General features: G+C 42.5%; 1 protein-coding gene across 4 annotated transcripts in view; it reads right to left on the bottom strand.

Annotated features, from left to right (window-relative positions):
* DLG2 (discs large MAGUK scaffold protein 2) overlaps window positions 1–12637 on the bottom strand; it is a 1592593-nt gene that overhangs the window by 483473 nt on the left and 1096483 nt on the right. For all 4 annotated transcript variants that reach the window (XM_019530402.1, XM_019530399.1, XM_019530401.1 and 1 more), the window contains one exon: window positions 11106–11275. In XM_019530402.1, coding sequence (XP_019385947.1) covers window positions 11106–11275 — 170 coding nt within the window. The remainder of the gene's footprint in view (window positions 1–11105; window positions 11276–12637) is intronic.

Genomic DNA, 12637 nt, shown 5'->3' with positions numbered 1-12637 from the left:
CTTCAAGAGTAAATTGGTTGCTTATCTTGCTGGGATCCTATGACCCCAGCTGACTTCCTGCCCTTCGGGGAGGGGGCTGGACTTGATGATCTTCCGAGGTCCCTTCCAGCCCTGATGTCTATGAAATCTATGAAACACAGAGACATGCTCGCTACATGCAAGAAACTGAACAGCCACATTCAGTGCTTATTTATATGAATACAGAAAGGAAAAATAAGTGCCTCCCACTACATCACTTATGCACTTTAATGTTTTCTTGAGCGATCAATTGAAATTCATCTTGGGTCAAATTCATCAGCAGTAGGAAAAAGCCATTTTCAGATCTAACTAAAAAAGACCAGGTTTTTGGCTTGTCAGAATCCTTTCTATCAAAAGATAATGAGTCAGAGAGTGGCTGTACACAGTTTTCAGGATTGTCTCCATCTCTGTTTCAGCACTCCAAAATTATGTGTTTAGATAAAGTGTTTATCTACAAAATTTCATTTCTCCAGTTCTATTCAGATTTGAAGGCAATAAGAAAGAGAACTGATATTCCCATCTGTGGTTTCCGATGACCTGAGCTCTTCTTCTTTTGTAATTTAGTTCACCAGTAAACATGGTTCTTACTCTATTGCCTTATATATTGTTTGGGAGCAAAAAACATCTAAGTTCTTTGTTTGTACACTACATAATACCAGAAGAGACTGCTCCAGAACTTGAGCTCCTAAGCACTATCTGGCCACATCCAGATGACCACAGCCATGCAGTATGTGGTGCTGCAGATGGCTGCAGCACCACATACTGCATGTTCAGCTGTACTCTGCTCTGTAAGGCAGCAGTGTGGTGGGGTTTTCCGACCCCTGGAGATACAGGGGTTAAAAAACAAGCACAAAGAAAAGGCAGAATGGCACGCATGGGGGCAATGCTAAAAACTGGAGCCTGGCCAGCTGGAGTCATGCTCTGGCTGCCAGCCAGGCTCTGAGAAGCCACTGCTGCAACCCCGGGAGGGCTAGCCCCAGCCTCCTGCAGCCCAGTGCTTGCCCCAGCCTCCCCTACCCCACCCGGGGCAACCTGCCATGTGCCAGAGGACATGTGGCACAGGGATTCCCTGGGGACAACTAGTGGTGGCACAAGGTGCACGGCTGCTAGCTGAACCCAGGGAACTAAAAGTCCACATTCGTGTCGACGTGGCCTTTGAGTACAAATTGTTAAATCAAAGAATAAATATCATCATCGGTGTATGCTTTTAGCGAAGTGTAAAGCACATATGTTATTCTACTGCATACAGTTTTATTGTCCATTTGATTGTACTGTTTTATGTAAATAAATAAACTAAGAACGGCGAATCTAAATATGAGAATGGGGTTCAAGCTGCTAGAATCAGTTATGTTTTATGTTGTTTCTTAGTTTATGTTTTTAAATTTCATGTTACTCAGCTGCTCTTCTTCATAAAACCAAGCTTCTTTTCCACAGCTGTGTTTTCTTCCAAATGTCATCTTCTGGGAAGGGAGGTCAGGATTTTAGGGCTCTTCTGATTTTTGGTTTGAAAAACAAACATAGCTGTGAGATCACAAACTGCTATCATTACTGAACTCAATATTTTGGAGTTTTAAACTGGCTCTCCTTTACATATATGACACCATGACTTAAGATATCTAAACCTTGTTATTAGGACTGACAAACAATTAAAACAATTTACCACAAGTAATTGCAAGATTAAAAAAAAAAACTTGCAATGAATTACAACTTTAACTGCACAATTAAAGAGTAGTCAACATCCCCCCACCCAACCCGTGCACCCTGCGGGTCCTTTCCACCACTACCAGCAGCGCGCAGCCCCAGCCCTGACCCGCACCTGCTGTGGACTCACCCTGGCTGGAAAGGGCCAGCTGCAACCTGTGCCGACACCAGCCCATCCTGTTCCTGCTCCAGACTCATCTGCCCATGCTGAGGAGCAGCAGTGCCCAGGAAGAAGCTGATATTCTGCAAGGAGGAAAAAGGGCCCCTCTCCCTCACCGCTGCCAGGCACTTGCCCAAGCTGCCTGAGGCTCCTCTGCACTGCCACTGCTTCTCCCTTGGGTGGCCCAGAGCAAGTGGTGATGGCAGCAGTGAGGAGCCGCAGGGCAGCCTGGAAGCAGGCTCTGGGAAGCTGCAGCAAGAAGGGCCTGGCAGCAGTGAGGGATAGGAGCCGCTTTTCCCCCATGCCAAATAGCAGCTTGGCCACTGCCACTGCTCAGCGTGGGTGGGTGAGTCTAAAGCAGGTGCAAGGTGGGATGGGGTCAGGGCTGTGCCCAAGGATTCTGGCGGGTCTGGAGCTGGTCCACTCCGCTGGTCCAAATGATGTGTGCGATTAATGCAATGAAAAATTAACAGGTTAATTTGTGTTTGTGGTAACCATGTAAACTAACTGCGGCAGCCCTGCTTATTATGTGTTTTGCAATACCATCTCTGCTTGTTAGTTTAACACTAGTAGAATTCCACTACACAGAAACGAGAGGTTTCCTTTTCATCTGATTTTAAAACTCTGTAAAGCAAGTATGTGGTAAGTATGCCTAGGGTTAAGGACTTGGGCTTGAGCTCTTGCAAAAACAGCAGGGGGCATCTGGTGCTACACTGGGTGGTGGGCACAAGCAGCAGCAAGCCCTAACTAGCTACCTGCTATATCTACATGTTAATTACTACAGTTTAAATTGCCTAGTTTGGACTGGCCTATCCTGTATTAACTTTAAACCTGAATTCACTCAGATTGGAGCCAATTTTCATTCGGACTACAGATGTTTATATGTATACGGTGACAGCTGTAATCTGGATTAAACCTAGAAAAATGTAATGTCTATACACAGCCACGATACTGGCTGTCACAGCAGAATTTAGCTTTGTGCCTAAAACACACACTTTCTGGAGGGTGGAAAGACTCAGAAATATTGAGAAAAAAAAATCTCTGCAGCCCTCACTGTGGAGCTCTCTCCTCCAGTTGACCTGATTACTTTTGCTCTTTTTCTGCAGGCAAAATGTCCATGGCCAGTAGGGAGTACTGACACAGAAGCACCAAAGTATATTTTAGGTTCCTAAAGTCCAGTTATGATATTTAAGTGAATCAGTTTACAGAGAAGACTGTAGCATGGAGGACCACGCAAATATCAGTAGAAACACAAGAGGCGATATTTCACAGAAGTTCCCCTCTTTCCACAGCTGCATCCCTTTTATTACAAAAGTCACCTTTGCTTTCCCAAAAGAGAGAGGCACAGCTCCCTCCCACAGAGCCCCTCAATGAGGATAAGGTAGTGCGTGTGTTGCTTTGCAAATGACAGGCTTTCATTGCATTTTTACATTTCTAGAGCTCTGCCATCTCCTGGTGGAAGCCACCCCTCTGTATCCAATTCAAACTCAGCCTCTTACAGAGAAAAGCACTGTGCACCCTTCTGCTTTTGCAACCCTCTGCTGATGTGCAATAAAAGCAATTCGGACTGAAAGTACATGGCTGCACTTTGTCTGTGGGAAAGGATGGCACTAATGCCTCTGAACTTGAAGCATAAAGGCTTCAGCAGCTTTAAGCTTTTACATTTGTGTTGCCATAACAGTTATGGATAATCTAGTCACAGGAGGTCAGAGTACCTAAGGGCATGGTCAGAGTTTCCGTCACAGGCTTGTCTGATTGATCCTTTAAAACGTGAATGAAAACTTAAGTTAAACTTCTAAAACCAATCAGTGATCAATGCAATAGCTTGGGATTTTTAAATGTACAGAAAAATAAAACAGCAAAGCTTCCGCAAGGCCTCAGAGATGCACGCAACGCCTTTGTTTTAGCATGCTCAAATATGATCAAATGGGTTTGTACATTATAATTTCAAACACTTGGGGTATTGCAGAAAATGTTGCTAAAGTTTGTAATTCTTTTGTTAATAAGAAAGAACAACAGCAAAAATGATAATACACCTTTTTGCAAGGTCTCACAGGAAGCTAATTCACATGCTACATTACAAGCATTGGCCAAACAGCTTTCTAGACAGTGCTCTGTGATAAATTCTTGCATGCAGTTTTCTTTGTGACAAACACTGCAACAAACACAGTTTTTATTCTGCTGATTTAAAAAAAGAGAATCCATTCTCATTGCTACTGTCTTTGTTAGGTTCCTGAATGCAGGGAAGAATATTATATGGTATTTTCAGGGACAGAATTTTCAAAAGTGCACAAGTCCCCTAGAAACCTTAATCCCATGGACTTTCAATCAGAAAGTCACCTTCCCCATCTCTCCCATGTAACATGCTGCTGCTACTGTTAACAAACTGGCTGCTAAGCTCTGGCGGGAGAGTTTTGAAACACACCAACAAACAAAAGACCAGCTATTCATGAATGCTGTGCAGATGCATTTCTTCAAAATAGCAAATTACTAAAAACTGTGTGTTTGATTGAAAGCTACATGTGTCCTGGAAATAATTTCTGCAGCACTGATACAAAGGCAGATTCTGCATTTTGCCAGCTTTCAATATTCATTCTAAATAACAGAAGATAACTCACATACATTAAGCAGGGCTCAGGCTGGGGGCAGACAGTACACATAAACCGGTTTAAGTGATTAGAAACTGGCTTAAACCTGTAACAGAACAGATCTTCAGTGCACATAAACCAATCTGAAAATGGCTGAAACCGGTTTGAAATAAACTTGGTTGACTGTAGCATCAGACTTAACTGATTTGGGTCAAACTGATTTATTCAATGTCTGTCCCACATCTTTTGCTGGTTTAAGCTAAACCATCTCCCCAGCATCCCAGCATGCTCTCTGGGCTGGGTGGGGCTCTCTGCTCCAAAGCAGAGCTGGCCCTTCCCTTCTGTTCCCTGGCTGGAGCTCCGGCAGAGACCTGCAGGCACAGCAGGGTCTGCTGGTTTCCCCGTGCCCCCCTCCCCGTCCCTCACTCCTTGCTTAAGCAGAGATCCCTTCCTCCTCTTTCCCACAGCACAGACTGTAGCCAGCATGCTGTGTAAGGTAGATAGGACAGCGTCCACTTCGGGCTTTTTGGAGGTAATCAGCAGCTCAGATGGTAAAGTTCTTACACTCCTTCCTTCGGAAAAGGCAGACAAGGTTCCTTGGGTAAATCTGATTTTTTTATTAGACAAACTAAATAGTTGGAAAAAAAATTCTTAGCAAGCTTTTAGGTTTAAAAACCCTTTGTCAGGCTGAGGAAGCATCTGCAGTTGGTGTGTGAGCTGTTCCTGGATGGAATGAATAGTAAAGAAGCCAGAGGCTGGAAAAAGCTTTTAAAGAAGAGCTTGTAATGAGCAAGGCTTTGTTTTCTGATGAGGTGTTAAATGCTGATAACAGAGCTGATAAATGCTCTGTTATCAAGGGGAGAATCTAGCCCGCCTCATGGTGTCTTGCCAGGTCCTGGCCACACCCCCCTCAGCTCAGCCCTGTGTAAGGGAAGAGACAGCTTCTAGCCTGAGCCACTGCAGACATGTGCCCGCATTTCTGGGATGTCTGTCTAGTTACAAAACTTATTCAGCCTAGCCAGGTTAGATTAACCTGAAAAGACTGAATCAATTCAGGCTCAGGCTTTTTGAATGTCTCCCTAGCTTATAAGGCAAATTTTTGAATGCACACAGTCAGATGTAACCATACTACTTTGATACCATTTGAAAACCTGGACGTATGCTAAGCAGTTCACATACATCTTCATCCATCTCTGTTCCAAACAGTCTCATGGAAGAGGGGCTATCTACTGGCTGTCTTTTTACCCCATATAACAGATGCTGAACTGTTTTGCCTTTAAAATATATTGGTAATATTCTGGCTTCAGTCCTGCTGCTAGATACAGAAGTCATGATCCTATGCATTGTGGAAAATTATTTTATGTGCCATCCATCCCTAGTAAAACTAATTTGTAGAAAACATTAAAATGTTTTATACTTAATACCTCCAAAAATATCCCCCAAGTCTTACACACCTACGTTGAAATTAAATGCATTCTGTCTTTATCTCCTGTAAAATCCCTTATTTATAGCTTTCAAACATTGACAGGTATAACATACTGCCCATAAACACACAAGCACAGCAGGTGACCTTCCAATTTAGGTAATGTTGTAGAGGACAAAGCTCAGGTTTTATGTGGCACATTCTCAGCACAGTGAATAAAGAAGTCAACAGTACATTTATAAAGAAAGACAGGCAAAGGAGTATTTTAAAGATATCTGTTATAGTACACTTAGCATTTCACTATACTTCTTATAAAAATGCACTCAGTTTTGCTTGTTGAGAATAAGGTGAGTATTTACAAGTCTTTCTGGGTATAGAAATACTAACTGGTTTCTATGGCTCCTGGCAATGATATCAAAGAATCCACAGGCAAATTATTTTGTGACTAATTTACTCCAAGAGTTGCCTCTCAAGACTTGATTCATTGTTTATAAGAATTTGAAATATCCAGGTAAAAATGCCACAGACTTAAAAAGATCAGTTTCAAAATTTTCAATCACAAACACAGATACCAAATATATTGGGGGGGAGAGGGGCGGGGGGTTGGCAAACTGTAGCCACAAAGATACCTGCAACTGCCAGACAATTTAGATGAGACATCTGAAGGAAAAAGAAATAGCTAACTAAAAACATTTCTTTCTCTGTTGTTTTCCTATTGATTTTTTACTCTTATTTAACAGAAATTTAGTATTTGAGCTGCGTGCAGATCTCATCAGTTTGTGTCCTGTGGCTCTCAGCTTTGCTATAATAGCAAGAAGGGTTAGCCTTGCAGCTTGAAGGGTTAGGAACTTTGGCCACCCCACTATGTGTGTGTGCATACGCACACACAGAGGCATATGCCTATGACATATGTATACGTGTGTGTGTATGTGTGTGTGTGTAAAGCTTTTTATACAAAAATGCATGTGTGGAGTGACAAAGATGGATAAAATGAGGAATACTTATATCAAAGTATTGGTGAAGATAGTGGAGGCATCTAAGAAAGTATAAAAGAGGAGACTGGCATGGTAAGGGCATGTGTAACGAAGTCTGGAAGAATATGTGGGAGAAGAATGGCACTAGCAGGGAGAAGGGGAAGAGGAAGACTGAAGATGACATGGAGTGAGATAGTGGGGAGGGACATGAGATAGAAGGATTTGGTTGAAAAAGATACGTATGACCAAGCCATGATCTGCAACAGCAACCCCGCTTAGATGGAACAAGAGAGGGAAGAAGAAGAAGATACAAAAAGTTTCCTTACATACATTCCTTTATAAGAAAGTGTTTTTGTTTATGAAGCTTAAGATAAGACTTTTCTAATACATACACACACCATCTTTTCTTGCATATAACACTCACTTTTTCCCCAAAAACCAAGTGCTGGAAACTGGAGTGTACAATACAGTAGGAGCAGTTTCTACTGCTTATGGGGTAAAACCAAAGTAAAACCTAGGATCCACAGGGAGTGGAACAGTGACCAGGTCTGGCTTCCTATCTGCTGCCGCTCAGGTACTTATTACAAGTAAACATCTTATTTTCTTTACTCTGCCTATCAAAAACAAGGTGTGTATCTTATTCCAGGGTGTAGTGTATACAAGAAAATACAGTAACAGATACATACATACTTACGTCAGAAACTAGCTGTTGAGCTCCAGATGCAAGGAGTGTTCTAAAACAGAACAATATAAATTATATGGGTATATCTGTATATCTATATCTAGATATAGATACAGATATTTATGCTTCCTTCATTTCCTCTGGCTTCCTTCTCATGTACTATACAGGAGTTATGGAAGCAAAAAACACTGTCCTTGCCAGGAGCTGGTTATTCTACTTTAACATTTTAAAACTAATTTCCAGTTATTTACTCTCAGAAATGCTAAAATAGAAAAATAGATACTTAGCTCTTAACAACAGAATTGTATATTTTACATGTACATTGACAACATTTTATAGAAGCAGGGCATTGGCTGCCATGCTTTCCCTGCTTTACTAGTGGCAGGTTAGGGTGTTAGGCCTATGTTGTGTCAGGGTTGAGGGTGGTCTTATGTATAAGGTTAGATTAGCTTGTATGGGATGTTTGGATAGGGATCCTGCCTCAGGCAGGGGGTTGGACTAGATGATCTCTGAGGCTAAGGACAGACATTCAAAAAGCCCGAGCCTGAACTGATTCAGTCTTTGCAGGTTAGTCTAAACTGCACAGATTGAACCAACTTGCAAGTGAATAGACATTTCCTTTTGATACTGGAAATGCAGGCATATGTCTACAGTGGCTCAGGCCAGAAGCTGGGGGCGCTAGAAGGAGCCTTCCCTTCCCTTCTGCAGCAGCTGCAAGGCTGGAGGGAAGCTGACCGGGGGTGGGGGGGTGTGTGGCCAGGCTAGTTTGGACATCATAAAGGACGGTCTGGTTGTCCTCTGTCCTCTATTGATACGAAACCTTATGCCTTTATACCCTCTATTTTTCATAGTTTCTAGGGTCGGAAGGGACCTGAGTAGATCATCGAGTCTGACCCCCTGCCATGGCAGGAAAGATTACTGGGGTCAAACGACCCCAGCAAGGTGTTCATCTAACCTCCTCTAACCAAGAGAGAAATAGAGGGCATAAAGTTGTTGGGTTTCATATCAACAGAAGACAGAGGACAGAGTAGCAGAAAACTGTCTTCTGATGGCCACCCTGGGCCAGGCCCCGGCAGGCTGCTAACTAAGATTGGGGAGGGGTTTAACACCCCACCCTGGCCTACAGGGACCCCAGCCAGGGTGTGCCTCAGGGAGGAGGGGGGAAGCAGCTCTTGCCAGACACCAGCCAGGGGAGCAGCTCAGGCAAGCGAGGCAGGAGGATGGTGGGGCCGTGATGGCCAGCCAGCTCTGGCCACGCCCCTGCCCCTGCCACTGAAGGGGGGGGCTTACCCTGACAGGGACTGCTCTGCCTGGCCAGGCAGACCCCAGATGTGGTCCCCAGGGGGAGAGGGGAGGTAGGGGGGAATAAACCCCCTCCCTGCCCTCTTAGCTTTAGGGGGCCATGCCAGGCTAGTGTCTGGCCGTCCCCCCACCCCACTCCCACTAGAAAGCAGAGGGAAGGGGCCAGCCCTGCCATCTAGAGCAGACAACACAGACTAGCTCACGGTATGAAATTTATGTGCGAATTGCTAAATTATATTAACGAACATGTAGACCCACTAATGGACATCAAGGCAGTGTGTACCCATTGAGCTGGGACTCACTTGAGCCCCATGTCGGTCCACCCACCCACGTCAATATGTATTAGCATATGCACATGTAGACAGATGCGTAAATCACTTTAATGCACATTAGGCTAATGCACACGTAAAAGCACGTGTAGACACACCCATTCATAACAGTAGAAATATCAATTCAATGTTTGAAGCAATAGATAGTAAAACATCTTCAGTTTATCATAAATGCCTCTCTTTTGTGTGTTTACTTGGTTCTGTACCAGTAGTAAAATGCATATCTATTTTCCAGCAATACACCCTAAATGAAAATATTTGGCAAGAATTTATTAGCAAAAGCTAATATCTTTTCACTTCTACAGTGCAGTTACTGGGCCAATCATGATAAATCATTTCTTAGTGTCACATCAAAAGCTGAAACGATGTGTCACTTTAGCCTTAGTGCTCAAAAAGATGGCTAAACTACACACTTCTTTAATCCCACATTGTTTAAAACAATGCTCCCTGAACTGTTGCAATTCAATATACATAGAGACAGACCCAGAATAGGTTATTTTGCATTTGAAAGTCCAATTAGTATTATTACAAAATTCTGGATTCTCAGGGCAAAATTCTCCCCACAAATGAACATTTAAAATTTGGGAATAGTAGACATGATATTCTTAAATACTGATATGCAAGACTGGAGGGCGCAGCACTGTCTTTCAGTAGTCCATTGAACAATGTCTCAAGAAGTTTCAATGAATCACAGTAACCAAATATAATCTCAGAATAGTATCCAAAGTTGCCAAAATACATTCTTTTAAAGGAAAGTTCGGTTGGTGCTACTACCTATGCAAATTAAGAGACTGTTAAAAAAGGCAATTTCATGTAAGAATAAGCAATGGGATTAAAAGAGTTTTTAAGAAATAAAAAGCATGTCTTCAGACAAACGGTAATGAGAAACATTTTACATAAACATAGAATCACTTTGGAACAGGTAATTTTATTTTCAGTTTTCCATAAAATACTGCGATTCAGAAAGTCTTTCCCTCCAGCAGCCAGAGAGTTCAGCAGTCAAAGACGATATGGTAGATTTATGTCTGTGGGCAGTGAAGGTTTCAACCTAGATGGTCAATGGCATTTTGATGCAGGGAAAAAATATTGCCTAATAAAGCACAGCCCTTCTATCTTGAGCATTCCTACTGCTTATCATTTCAACAATAGGTGTAGAAGAGAGAAACCTACGGAAACCTTTGGAAGGAGAAGTCAGAGGTGGTCATATGACCTTTTTGAAATAAGAGGAATTCAAGACAGCCACATCCAACAGTGTCCTAAATTTAAAGGTAAATGCTGAGGCTTTAGCAGAGATAGGATGGAAGAAGGAGGAGTGTCTGACATTTTACAGACAGACATTTCTGCTGCATCCCTGTGTTTCTTCTGCAAGAACTGAACAGTTTTTGCAATCATCATTTTATCAACTAAAAAGGACCAGAGTGCCTTAATTACCTGAATTTTAAACATACTATTACAGGGCTAACGACAGCTGCAGAGAAAACATGAAATCCTGAACTAACGTCCTTGCAGTCTCAAGGCAGACAAGGTTCTTTGGGTAAATGTGATATCTTTTATTACACCAACTAAAAAGTTGGAAAAATTGTTCTCTGCAAGCTTTTGGGTACAAACACAGGCTCTCCCTGTGCCTGAAGAAGGGTGTTTGTACCCGAAAGCTTGCAAAGAACAATTTTTCCAACTATTTCGTTGGTCTAATAAAAGATATCACATTTACCCAAAGAACCTTGTCTGCATATGTCCTTACACCAACACAGCTACAACCAACAGCCCCAAACCTTGCAGTCCAGAACCATTTCACTTCTGCTGTCAACACACAACAGCAGCTCAGCCAGTCTGCAACCCTTCAGGTTGAGGTACCAGGTAGAGTATAACAAAGAGTTAAATTATGCAGCAAAATGTTGAGACAAAAAGGTTCTCTTTTTCATGCTTACCCTTAGGGCCTTTGAACAGCTTGATCTCTACAACAGTCTCCAGAATAGGTCTTCTTCGACGGACATACAATCGCACAATGGACCCAGCCTCTTTTAGTGCCTCCACTGCTTTGCTGTGCGAGACTTCCGACACATCAAACTCATTCACCCGCAAGATACAATCATTGACCCTGCAAGGAAGAAAAAGAGCCAAAGATGTAGCAGGCTGCAACTGTTATTTTGAAATTAAGCACAATTCATTTGGTTGGTACTCTGATAAAATGAGCATTGCCTGCCAGGGATGCTTGTCAGTTCACAGATCCAATGTGATGCATTCAGTAATTTCACAGGTTGACAGTAGATGATTGACATGCTTTGTCTGCTGAAAATGGCACACCTGGTTTTATCGGCAAGCCTAATCATTTGCACCCATGAATTACTGACTGGGTTTCCAAGGCTTTACCACAGCGGAACCAAATAATAATAAATTTCCCTTCTGGTTCCCTGTGCTGCCTTCAACCTCTGTAGAGAGAGTCTTTTTTAATGATCATGGAGTCACACTGTGCATTATTAGCACTATGTTTATTCTAAAGGAAATCATTATTTATGCTAATACACAAAAGCCAATAAGCTTTCCTCATTCAAATCCCTCCTGAAACTTCATCTCTTCTTGCATGCCTGCCACTTTTACATCACTGAAGTCAAAAAATTACTGTTACACATAAATCTGATATTTAAAAGCCAGTAATGTTCATTGCTAAATAAATCCTTTGAGTAAGATCTCTTTTTGCTTATGTTTTCCTAATGGCTGCTTCAGTTTTAAGGCCTGTGGGGTAGCTTTGTTTCTGCAGCTCAGTTTGTACAATTCTGAGCAAACGGTTTCTCTTACAGTCTTATACAGCCACAATTACCACAGCATCTGCAAGAAGTCTTTAATGGATTTATCCTCAGAAAATGTTTCTGTTGCAGGGAATCAGAACTCATGGCAGAGGTGATATCTTTTATTAAACCAACTAGATTTTTGCAAAAAAAAAATCTTGAATTGCAAGCTTTTGGGCACAAGCACCCTTTTCAGGCATAGGAGAAAAGGCTGTAAAAGTTCTCTTGGGTAGAAATGAAAGTAAGTATTTCATAGGAGAGTTGAAGGTGTGGTAAAATCTCCTGTTTGGAACAGTTCATTTTATATGCAGATAAAGTTTTGTTGCAGGGAAGTACTATTATCCCCAAGTTATGGATGGGGGACTGAGACATGGAGAGTCTGATGATGTCTGACCACAGATTTACCGTGTCAGACAGCAGCACCCCCAAAGACACCACTTATGGGGGCTAAATCCTGAATTGGAAGCAATGTACCAATCTTCCCAACGCTGTAAGGGGCAGGCTAATTTGCACTGCCACTCAGCAGTCTCTAGCGCTGCATGAGCCGAACGATATGCTGCTTCCTGGTCAGGGGATAGTCCATACAGAGCAGTGCAGGCCAATGCGTTCAATTGACCTGTTGCCCAGCAAAGGCCACATCAGCCCTGCAAACTTATTCATAGTATCATTGTACT

Source organism: Crocodylus porosus, unplaced genomic scaffold (genome assembly GCF_001723895.1).
Source record: "Crocodylus porosus isolate Cpor-Errol unplaced genomic scaffold, CroPor_comp1, whole genome shotgun sequence".
Classification (NCBI taxonomy): domain Eukaryota; kingdom Metazoa; phylum Chordata; order Crocodylia; family Crocodylidae; genus Crocodylus; species Crocodylus porosus.
Note: the sequence above shows the minus strand (reverse complement) of the source record. Positions and strands in the feature narration are given on the sequence as shown.